The sequence below is a fragment of the Leptidea sinapis genome, chromosome 34 (assembly GCF_905404315.1).
Source record: "Leptidea sinapis chromosome 34, ilLepSina1.1, whole genome shotgun sequence".
Taxonomy (NCBI): domain Eukaryota; kingdom Metazoa; phylum Arthropoda; class Insecta; order Lepidoptera; family Pieridae; genus Leptidea; species Leptidea sinapis.
Genome location: NC_066298.1, coordinates 10,009,377 through 10,021,935, shown reverse-complemented (window position 1 = coordinate 10,021,935; position 12,559 = coordinate 10,009,377). Strand labels below are relative to the sequence as shown.

Here is a 12,559-nt window from a genome sequence, read left to right as displayed (position 1 = left end):
ATAAAACCATATTTCTATGAAAAATTTGAGTTTGTTGAGTTCTTCTCAGGTCTGATACAAACTTTCGAATGGTGGTTTTTGACTTTCAATACGACGTGATATCATACCAATCCTATTTTGAATAAAGATATTTGAATATAACGCCAATTAAAAAGGCAGGCTCCGTAAGTCTAATATAGTAAAATGTAATGGCTTCTTACATGGAATTCCCCGAACTTAAATCAATAAAATTCATAGATATGTTTGGAACGTACTTACTTTATTCTAATGTGTGTGACTACCTATTCTATTTAATTAAACTTTTCTAAATAGATACCAAATGTCTTGTTTGTCTATGTTTAAACTCATTGATTGCGTGTAAATAAAATTATTATCGCTGAACAAAAATCTGTAAATCCATAAATCAAACGAAGATAACAGTTCTCTTGTAAATGTTTGTAAAGTATAGATACATACAACTTAATTCGAACTTTTATTCAACTTTGACTCTACAACTCATAAAAATTGAGATTTTAAGAATTTAATCCTTTGTATCTCAAAACTCTTAAGTTGAAAACTCCTTCCGTAAGTTTAAGTATCTAGATTCTAGCATTTCCCTTGAAACTCTAGTTATTGAGATTCCACTGTATTTTTTTTAATGAAAATAAAGGACGAGACGAGCAGAACGTTCAGCTGATGGTAATTGATACGCCCTGTTCATTATAATGCAATGTCGCTCAGGATTCTTAAAAAATCCCAAAAATTCTGAGCGGCACTACAATTGCGCTCGTCATCTTGTGATAAAATATTATTAAGTCTTATTTGCCCAGTAATTTCACTAGCTACGGCGCCCTTCAGACCGGAACATAGTAATGCTTACACATTACTGCTTTACAGCAGAAATAGGCGCCGTTGTGGTATCCATAATCTATCCTGTGCAATGGAGCCTCCGACTGGTATTCCACCAGAAAGGTAAGTACACAGCTGTGGTAGGCTTCTTTGCAGTTATGTGTGGTTATGTTCAATCATTGTATTATGTACCTGCAGATTTGAAGGCCGTCTAGTGAAATCACTGGTCTAATAAGATTTAACATCCCTATACCTAAATGTAAAGAACGCAATTTCGATGTCACTCCGAACTTTGGGTTCATTCGCAATCCTGCGCGGCATGGAATTGTAATGGTCAGGACCAAACCCTAGCAATCAGGTGAACTTTTAGCTGGCCTAGTTATTTTTTCTCATAAAAAAAGTAAAGTTGCACACAAATCGATATAATCGAACAATAATAAGATATATGGTCCACCTTAAACAGGAAACATGCCTGTTGAGTTGCATGTATCGGACACACGCGGTGCAGCCAAGTAACAGATAGAAACAGTAAGTATTGCCTGGATTAGCACACCATTTCATCACCGTAGAGCCATTTTTCAAATATGTAGTCACGAAAGGTAATGTTGTGGATATAACTAGCACTTGTCTACGTCTGGGAGGCATTCGTTTTGGAATGGGTTTTTGACTTTCAATAAGTGATGTCACATCCTATTTTGAATAAAAATATTTGAATTTAAAAAGGTACGGCACAGGAGTAGGGATGGACACTTACATGTGTGTACAGGTACTTAGTAATATTATATAGCTAATTGAACTTTAATTCCAAAATCAGGGAAAGCATAATTACCTACCCGCCAGTTCTTGGTATAAGGTGACAAGTTGGTCGATCGACTGGCGATCATTAGGTAGTAGTATTAGAAATTACTCCAAAAAGAATTCTAAAGGAAAAAAAATTGAGAAGATAAATACATTTTTGCCTTGCCTCGTTATACCAAACAAGTAGATAACGATAGCAAGGGAATAGACATGGCAATTAATGTCAAGATATAGTGGAGGTTGATCATGAATAGCATGGGAGACTTCTCTCGAAATTTCCATCATTTGGGTTTACTGTAAAATTTCTGCAAGTGCACCACCAGCTTTAATGACGGCAATGCGCCTGTGATTTCTCTGGTGTTGCAAGAGTGTGGGCAACTGAGATCACTATACACAACCATACCGCTCGGTTTCTCCTTGCCATAAAAAGCCATGCTGAATTGCATTGCAATGACACTTGACTTGAGGCTTAAGATAGAATGTGTCATGTGCTTGTAATTTTCCAGCAGAACACAAAATACAACCGGGAAATATAATTTTATGTTAAACTCGTAATATTGAAATTACTACAAGATAACCTCACAGTTCCCATAATTATTAGTTTATCTGTAACAATTAGTTGTTTATACGCAATAATATATAATAATAACATAATCGTAGGTTACTGACGTGATTGAACCTCTGTGACGTCATAAATTGGGTCAGTACTCAGTAAATGACGACGTTACTACAATAGTTGGATTTTTCAATCTTATATGTTACACTTCCTCTGGCGCGTTAGGAAAATAATAACAGAGATTTTATACGATCACCTGTTCGAATAAAAATCCATGAAGTTAAATCTACCTGTAGTATAGTGTGAAATGGTGTAAATTCAAGATACTATATTATGGGCTATATACTTAGTAAGCGAGACAGTCAATACGTAGGTCACACTGAAAGTTCTTAGGAAATACTTGTTTTTGAAGTATTCTCCATTCCTTTCTAAGCAATGTCATATTCCATGGAAACAATAAGAGATGCAGTGAGTCTTCTCTTTACGGATGCTTTCCACGACCATTTCCACCACGTAGTCAGTGCATTTTCAGGGTTCATCAAGCGAAAAAATATAAATCACAATTCGACTATACGTCTGTCAGCACACGCTGAAGCATTGTCGTGACTCGTGGTGAAGTAGGATCCTGCTTCGAGGGCGCTGCAGTCACAAAAATTCTGAGAAACCTGGCAAACAATTTTTAAGGTTACATTACTCCAATTTTTCTTCCAGCACAACAGTGTCGCGAAATGAAACCCGTCAATCCAAAGAATAAAGCAATCATAATTTTCCCTTTACATGTGTTGGCAAATCCTCAAAAAGCAGAAGGTACTCAAAGTGCTGATACCTACATTTTTATTTTGGGTTCGTAACAAAATATGAAACCTCTATCAGATGGACGATCTCACTTACAGCATCCGAAGCAGCAGCGTTTTACTTTTTTAGCAATTGCCGTCACAGAACTACGCGACGGCTTTTTTTTTGGTCTACGGTCAAATAAGGGATTCTCAAAAAACAGATGCCTATAATATTAGTTACGGAAATAGGTACCTATATTTGGTACCATTGGTTTTTACCAGTGGGAGGCTCCTTTGCACAGAAAGCCGGCTAGACTATGGGTACCACAACGGCGCCTATTTCTGTCGTGAAGCAGTAATGTGTAAACATTACTGTGTTTCGGTCTGAAGTGCGCCGTAGCTAGTGAAATTACTGGGCAAGTGAGACTTAACATCTTATGTCTCAAGGTAACGAGCGCAATTTTAGTGCCGCTCAGAATTTTTGGGTTTTTCAAGTTTCCTAAGCGGCACTGCGTCCTGCTCGTCTCGACCCTTATTTTCACAAAAAAAAAGGTATCGCAGATTCTTTTGAATGCCAAAACACGCGGAATGTTAATAAAACCGGGTGAGCTTTTTCTTCAGACTCTTCACATACATCAATATTGAAGGCTATCTCGCAGATGCACCCTGATGCTTGAAGTCTATACTATTGTTCATGAATCTGCCTATCATGGCTTTCAAACTCAACCGCTTTATAAGATCAGTTATAGATTTCATTAGATTTTTATTTTCCTTCTCCCACTCTCCGTTATTGTAATCAATGAAAAAAGTATTGATGCAAAGTTTTAAAATAGATTTATGTGACGCCAACCACATGCCTGATCAAATAACTAACAAGATCAATATTTATATTTGGACGCAAATTAATCAATGGGTGACGTCATCGCCACCTACACAATATGCACGCTTCACATACACGTAATGTCTTTCCTTAATTTGGTTATGACTTGACTGTTTCTTAGCCGCAATGCACGTTTAGTAGTGACATCCTCATTGATTTAGTCAAGAATGTTTTAAGGTATGATAAGGTAGGTAGCGACCTTGCAAAAAGAAAAAAAGTAGTTTTGGAGTCATCAGGATTTATATGTATATAGGATATGAATAATAGTCACATAATAATATGTATAGCCGAGTGGTTAGCGATCCTACCTATTAAGCTAGAGGTCCCGGGTTCGAATCCCGGTAGGTGCAAGCATTTATATGATGAATATGGATGTTTGTTTCCGAGTCATGGATGTTTAAATCTATTTATGTGTGTTTATATGAATTTATGTATGTTTACGTAAATATATTGTATTAAATACATCATTGTCTTGTAAACCATAACACAGGCTATATATGCTTAACTTGGGGCAAGATAAATTGTGTAAAAAGTGTGTCAATATTATTTTATTATTATTAATAATGAATTCGGTGAAAAAAAAACTATGAAGTAAAAGAAAAAGGCTACTTGTGGCAAGGCGAGTGAGAGATAAACAATAGCTTTCATTTGATGTATATAATATATATATAAATTAGACGAGGTCATAAAAAAGACCTTATAATAATTATGAGCGCTTACATTAGGTTAATGCGAGAGAACACGCCAAGCGAATGTCAAGAATGAAAAATAATTGTTTACCATTTATAAAATTCAACTATCAATATCTATAAATTTTAGTAATTAAATATTTCATTACCTACGTGACAATGACAACAGCTTCTAACATAATTTTTCAAATAAATTATTTAACCCGTAAGATTTTATTCTATGAAGAAAATATATATATATTGTTGATACGGTATATTATGTACACTGTTCTGTGTACGTTCCGTGCCGAGTGTACATAATCGTTTGACAACACGTGATAGGACATAAAATATATTGTCATTTGTCTCGACACTCGCGACTGGCAAATGTCCGGCGAATTATTTCACTCTATTAGGAAGTCGCACATTATGTACGTCCCTCCCCACGTGCGCCATGCGTGATCTGCCAAACCAAATGTGTCTGTCATCGCAAGTGGAAAAATTCCACTTGCATTTTAATATGTATTTTTTTAATGAAAATAAGAACGAGACGAGCGAGGCGTTCAGCTGATGGTAATTGATACACCCTGCCCATTTCAATGCCGTGCCGCTCAAGATTATTGGAAAGCCCTAAAATTCTGAGCGGCACTACAATTGCGCTCGTCACCTTGAGACGTAAATAAAAATACGTAACTATTTTTATACTTTTTAGTGCATATTATATATCTATTGTTTTGAAGTCTGTTGTTTTTTTGTTAATTATTCTTTATTTTTTGATTTAGTGAATTTGAAGTACACTAACAATTTGTCTAAATATGTGTAGATATACAAAATTTTTCAATGCAGCAATGAACGTAAGCTCTTTGCAATTTGATTACAGACCGTTAGAAATTCTGCCACAGATCGCACCCTTATCCATTGGCTACGATAATTACTTGACTATAACTATGTTATGGTAGATGACTTAAATATCCGGATAGCAAAAAAAAATATTCGGCCGCGTATCGTTAATTTGCTCCCATAATCAGAACCTAACGAAACTATCTTTGAAGTATATCCTTTCCAATAAAAAAAGAATCCTCGAAATCGGTTGGCGCGATTTTGAGGTATTCGTAAATTTATCATCCAATTTGCTATACGTATGTATAGTAAATTTAAGACTTTTATGGTTTTCTCATGGATGCCATTGTCAGATCTGGACCAAATTACAATGAGAAGCACCAGCTTTTAAATAAAAATAAGAATTATCAAAATCGGTTCACCAAGTCAAGTTTTGAGGTAACAAACATAAAAAAAAACTAACGAATTGAGAACCTCGTCCTTTTTCGAAGTCGGTTAATAAAACCAACTTGGGAGAACTATGTAAATCTAAATCTACCCTAAATCTTAAATTATGTAGCATAATTTTTATTAACTTTTTGAATTAACTCAAGAGTGAAGGCTTAATATAAAAATGAATTTCTGTTTGTTAGTCTCACTAAAACTCGAGAACCGCTGGACCAATTTGGCAAATTTAGGTCTTGAATTATTGTGGAAGTCCAGAGAAGGTTTAAAAGGTGAATAAATAGGAAAATGCTGCTAAATTAAGTAGAACAACAAATTTGTTTTTCTTTTGATGTCTCCATACATAATTTCTATGAGAGAATTTATTGACACACGGTTGGACAGTTCTGCTGTGAAACAATTTCATTACGACAGCAGGGTGCATATTTTACGAAGTAATTTGTGATTTTATGATTTATTATTGACAAATTCATATAAAAACATTATTTTATTTATTATATACAGAACAATGTCTGTCGGGTCAGCTGGTATTTAATAAAGAACTAATAGTTTCAGGTGACATAAAAAACTATGAGACTTATCTTGTAACTTTTGGTTAAAAGAGAGTTTCAGCAACAAAAATGACTCACATGTCCATCTTCTGCAGAAAAAATTCCTAGCCCAAATGTAAGATCTCTCATGATATATACACAGACATAAAACAAAACAGATGTAAGATTAGAGTTTAAAATAATTCTATTTATCAACATTTATCATGTCTTCAATCAGCTGTAATTATCAAGTCAAGGACCACCGGACCACCAACAAATGACTAATAAAACATTAACAATACACATTAGTCCAACTAATTCAAGAGATATTCGACAAAGCTATCAATCATAAAGTATAGAGGATTTTTTCTTTTTGCAAAATGCTAATGAATATTTAATATTGAATGGGTACTTTGAAATGTCATGACTATTACATTAAATACTAGCTAAATCCGGCATCACTTTGTTGTAGCTCAATCCAATAGCAGTAAAAAAAATATACAAAAGTTAATCGAAAGGCAAAGGATTAATGGATATCAATAAATAAGCATTAATCCACATCATATCACCTTGGTTTTGTCCGAATATGTTCTTATTTGTTGCATCATTGCAAACATAATATTAACTATTCAGTATGGATGGAAGACAGCCTATAACACACCTGTTTGTGTTATACTTTTCAGTTAAGATTACATATTTTTGTACTGGCAAAATAGTGAACATAGTAATATGTTCACTGAGTGTAAAAATAATCCTGACATGACATAAATTTTACCAGGTCTGATGCACCAAAATGTTTAATGTGTAAATAATTGAATTAACCTTCATTCATTATTTAAATAATGTTTAAATTTAAATGTGTAAATATTTTAATCTGAGGAACAAAAATCAAACAAATTTTTACTGTTACATCAATATTTTAATTTCATCGTAATTTTATGGAAGATCAATACACGGTGACGAGTAAATTATTGAAATAAACTGACTTTTTACACTTTAACTTCAATGCTATAGGCACTCAATACAATAGATTTATAAGTGAACATTCTGATATTAACTAACACCAACATTACAAAAAGGCAGCTTCCAAATACACAGACTGCCACACAAATCTATAATAGACAAAAGGCTATGTTCACATTACAAAGATGGCAATCAGTAAATTGTGAAAGCTAACCGAATGGAGTGTTCCTATCAATCAAGCCAATGCTTTTTATTGTATTGTAACTGCATATATTGGAATTACAACCATTCTAATTCTTATATATACAACATTGACAATCACAAAGGTTACACATCATAAATTTCCTAATAACATATTTAGTTTAATTTGATAGGAAAAAGTAGCAAAATCAGATGTTACTAATAATAATGCTAGTAGAAACAATGTCCAAACTGTACCAAATAACTTAAAAAATATCATTTCCATGTAAAAGAAATTAGTAATAAATAAACACCAAAGAATATTATTAATTCTCAAGAACCAATATTACAGTTTGTTTCCAAGTACAATCATTGCATTTGAACCTTAAAATAATAATAAGTTGTGATTTATTTAGGTAACTAATATTATTTAAAAATAATCAAGATAATAGTTTCATTGACAGTAAGAAATATTTCATTGTATGGCACTCCAACATGGTACATAGTGAGAAGTCTTACTGTAAGTGTTATAATATAAAATTAAGACTATAGAAAACCTCAAGCGAGGACATTGTTTTCAAGATTTTATTACAACTCCTAGAAAAATTTGTAAAATATTAACATGTCAAATTAATAATATACCAAGTAAATTTTCACAGACTACATTATAATAATAATAGATAAGCAACTTGGTCAATTACATAATTATTAGTATCAAGGATAAAACATTAAATTTTTAAATGTATTTCATAAGGTCTTGCAACAGAGCTATATAGGATACTAGGTGCTCATTTAGACTTTTGCTTACATAAGATGAATGTGCTAGTTAAGTAACCTTTCAAGTTCTAACCTAATGACTATAAACACATATTCGCACATACCACAAACACTACAAATAACTAGATTGATATTTGTACAGCTGGGATTTTAAGTCCTATGTCTAATTGTTAAAATAGTACAATGCATCTCCCACTTTAAACCGACCAACATTATCACCAAAGTACATAAAAATTCAGTAAATTGTGACATTGGCCTACATAATAAGCTCTATTTATTATTGGAACAATATTTAGAACACAGGCTAAATGATTCACAACTAAACTGCACATGAACAATTAATTAAATTCAAACAACACCAAAAATTTTTGCTCAACATATCTATTTGTATTGATTTATATATTGGGTAACAAATAAACTGAATTTATTGGTGTCACTGTTTAAATAGTTAAATTACTTATTTCTAGTATGTTTTAGAAGTTATTGCTTTCAAAGTGCTTGTAACAGTTTCTAATTAAAGAATGAAGATACATATTTCATAAAACTTCATTTAGATATTATGGTATTTCACTTAAAAGGAACTATAAAGATTATTTGACTCAACATTTCACATAATATCACAAATACATAATTGTTTAGCATAAGTGAACACAAGATAGGAAATAAATTAATCTCGGTTAAATTCATTTATGCCATTAATCCTAACCTAAAATATCAACTGATATAACAATAACTCTCTAAATAAAACGAATAACAAATTAGAAAAGCCACTTCTGTAACAAAAGAGTCCATCTTATAATTATTGTTCTGCATAATTCATACTTGCCACAGAGTAAACACATTTCACATCAACTATGATGAAAATAATAACATTCTAAATAATATGTTATATGTAAGATTCACTTAAGTTTTGTGTACATATTTTCTAAAAGCAACAACAAATAATTATCTATAATATGTAAAATTATGAAAAGAAAATTCAATAAAGCTAATAATTTAAATTTTATCAAAAACAGCAGCTACTCACTGATTACACAGGACTGACATTGAGGATGTACAAGGCTTGCGGCTGTACTATCCATTCTATCACCAATGTTTCTACACTTCATCGTGCATCATAATAGGACACTAAGCAAAACAAACACCACCTTTCCGAAGTTCCTCTTTACCTTTCACTTTGAAGTACCAAAACTGGATTTATTCACTGTCCCAAAGCTGTTTATAGAGGTAAATTGCTTACTCTCCATGACAGCCATCATGGAAGAATCACAAAAACAAAACACCTACTCACAGAAACTTCCATGTGCAGGCTCCATAAATGCGCTCAGAACTCTGCAAATTCCCTAGCACACTTTTCAGTTGAGGAAATACGTAGAGCCTCCTCCTCATAGTCATCAAAGTTACTAGTGTCTCCAGGCCCTTTGCACCGTGGTATGAAAGGTGCTTCAATCTTCTTTTGGAATACAGCAATCCAATCTGTACTTGCAAACCACTTGTGGCCTTTGATATCATTCACTCCAGCTTTCAAATTGCCATAACGTTTTGTCAAGTCTACTTGGAGGAGATTGCGAAGAAGGTCCTTCAAATCAGAACCAAAATGGGATGGAAAACGGACTTTTCCCGAAACAATTTTCTCGTAAATTTGAATAGGCTGATCTGCAAAGAATGGAGGGTAACCAGCTGCCATTTCATAAACTAGAACTCCGAGAGCCCACCAATCAACAGCTTTATTATAGCCCTTTGACAGAATAATCTCCGGTGCCAAATACTCGGGCGTCCCGCACAAAGTCCATGTACGGCCCTTCACGCGCTTTGCGAAACCGAAATCTGTCACTTTGAGATAACCTTGTGAATCAATTAACAAGTTCTCGGGTTTCAAATCACGATATATAAGATCTAAATAGTGTAGATACTCAAATGCTAGGACAATCTGAGCCGCATAGAATCGAGAATGTGGTTCTGAAAACCGACCTACCTTTCTCAGATGGGAGAACATTTCACCACCAGGTACATATTCTAAAACCATATACAAATTGGAGTTGTCTTTAAAATGAAACTTGAGGCTCACCAAAAAAGGAAAATTAATTGCTTGAAGAATTCTTTTTTCGTTCAACGTATGTTCCACTTGTTTCAATTTTACCACTTTCTGCTTATCTAATATTTTCATAGCATAATATTCTTTCGTCGGTTTATGTTGCACTATCATAACTCGTCCAAAGGAACCTGTGCCGAGGGTTTTTATTCGTTCGAAGTCATTCAATCCGGCGGTGTTGGTAGGATTTTTCTTCCACTTCTCTTCAAAATCCTCCTTAGCTTGGTCAAGGAATTCCTTGACGCTTTCGGCGGCGTCCACCTTCTTATTAGCGGTGGCAGCATTATTGCCCATGGCTCACTCCACAAACTAAGAAGTGCGTCGATTTGCCGTAGAAGCGGCCCCTTGTTCAGTAATAATCGATGGCTGCCTGAGCGGCCGTATAATAAAAAGATAGATCAACACGAATCCATTTGAAACACAGACATTATTTATCCTATTATCACATTCACGTGTCACAAAACAAATTTAAACAGAGCACTCATTTAAACTCTCACTATAAAACTTTTACTCCTTTTGCCAGTGCCACTTTCACACGAAATAAAAATGGCTTCCAATTCCACCACAGAACTCGATCGACAAGGCGAGTAGGTAACAGCATTCAGCAAGCCAACAACTCGTACTACAGAATAGATAAATTACAAAAATGTTGCAAGGACTAAAAATAAACTACTATAAGTTTCTAAAAGCTACTATAGATTTTTAAATGGTATAGTAATTATTCTATTTGAAAAAAAAACGAATGAATTATTATAATAGTAATTAAATAAAAAATAATGTTTGAATGATATAAGATATAATACATATTAGATAACGATTATAACATTGAAAGTTATAAATTGCATGACATTTTTCATATTTTTTTTGTAAACTATCACATAGCTGTTTCGTGGAGAATAATTAATAAATATTCACATAGTCGTAGATGTATATAGTGTGTCACTTCCGTGCTTAAAGTTATAATCTATTATAAAACTAATATAAATTTTGATTATGGATCTTTCTCATAAGTACATATTTTTAATTTTATTCATTTGTCATTTGTTTTACGGTTTGTTGTGAGAAAGCTTTCATGAATGATTTCTTATTACTTTTATTGTCATAAGAGAACTCAAAAAATGGAAGTCTTAAACATACAAAATTTTTGGTCCATAAGCCTAACGGGGGCTTGTAATCGAGTACATATTAAAAATGATTTAAATATTATTCTTATATTGTATTTTGGTTTGAGCTGATGGTCTTGTTACCAATGCTCTAAATAAATAAAACAAACAAAAAAACAATATGTCATAGGCATCAACAAGAAAGTTATGATAGACTACGATTGGCCTTTATAGATAGGTAATACCCCACTGCTTATGACATAGAATCGAGAATGAGCTGATGGTATTGTTACCAATGTTCTAAATAAATAAAACAAACAAAAAAACAATATGTCATAGGCAAGTCAAGGTCAACAAGAAAGTTATGATAGACTACGATTGGCCTTTATAGATAATGCCCCACTGCTTATGACTGGTTTAATAACTTTAAACGTGGTTACAGTGACATTGACAATCTGCGTGAGGTGTTCTACGGTGAGGACTGAAGATAGCATGAGTGTTATGCGGCATATAATAGAGACTGACAAAAGAGTGACCTATCAGCAGATTCGGGCACAGATTTACTGTTATGATACCGAAACCAAAAGATAGTCTGCGAAGTGGGTGTTTTCTTCTGAGGAGTTGCCAATTAAATTAAAGTGGCTAAAGCGTGACAAAAAAAGATGGTGACCTTATTCTTCGGAAAGACCGATTATTATGCGACATATTTTAGAGGATCGCAAAACAGTTACTGCAGATTGGTACACTAACAACTGTTTGCCGCTCGTCTTGAAAAAACGTCAGTAGGACCCTTCTTCGACCCGACAACGCTTCGTCGTACACCACCAGGCATTCGAATATTTGGCAACGTCACACGTGGAGTTATTGGGTCACCCACCGTGTAGCCCCGTTCTTGCTTATTTTTATTTTTTGCTGTAGCTGAGAAAGCCGTCGAAGAGACCTCTTAAAGGACTAGTGGTCAAAGTGCTTTTTTCAGTGGTTCCATCGGCTGCAGTGATGTATTGAGGTGAATAGACACTATTTTGAAATGATATAGTAAAACAAATAACATGCCAGTTTAGTCTGTTTTTATTTTCTAAGAACTTTCACTTTGACCCTCGTATCATTCTCACGTGTAATGATTA

At 33.7% G+C, this 12,559-nt stretch overlaps 1 protein-coding gene across 1 annotated transcript; it reads right to left on the bottom strand.

Moving 5' to 3' along the window:
- Positions 1–7,217: 7,217 nt before the first annotated feature.
- LOC126975082 (cAMP-dependent protein kinase catalytic subunit 1) lies at positions 7,218–10,963 on the bottom strand. The gene has a single exon (XM_050822891.1). It carries the CDS (start codon positions 10,624–10,626, stop codon positions 9,565–9,567), a length of 1,062 nt encoding a protein of 353 aa, XP_050678848.1. The 5' UTR covers positions 10,627–10,963; the 3' UTR covers positions 7,218–9,564.
- Positions 10,964–12,559: the final 1,596 nt, after the last annotated feature.

What these genes read in the sequence shown, in the direction of transcription:
- LOC126975082 (XM_050822891.1), bottom strand. Translation starts at nt 10,626, where the DNA reads ATGGGCAATAATGCTGCCACCGCTAATAAGAAGGTGGACGCCGCCGAA.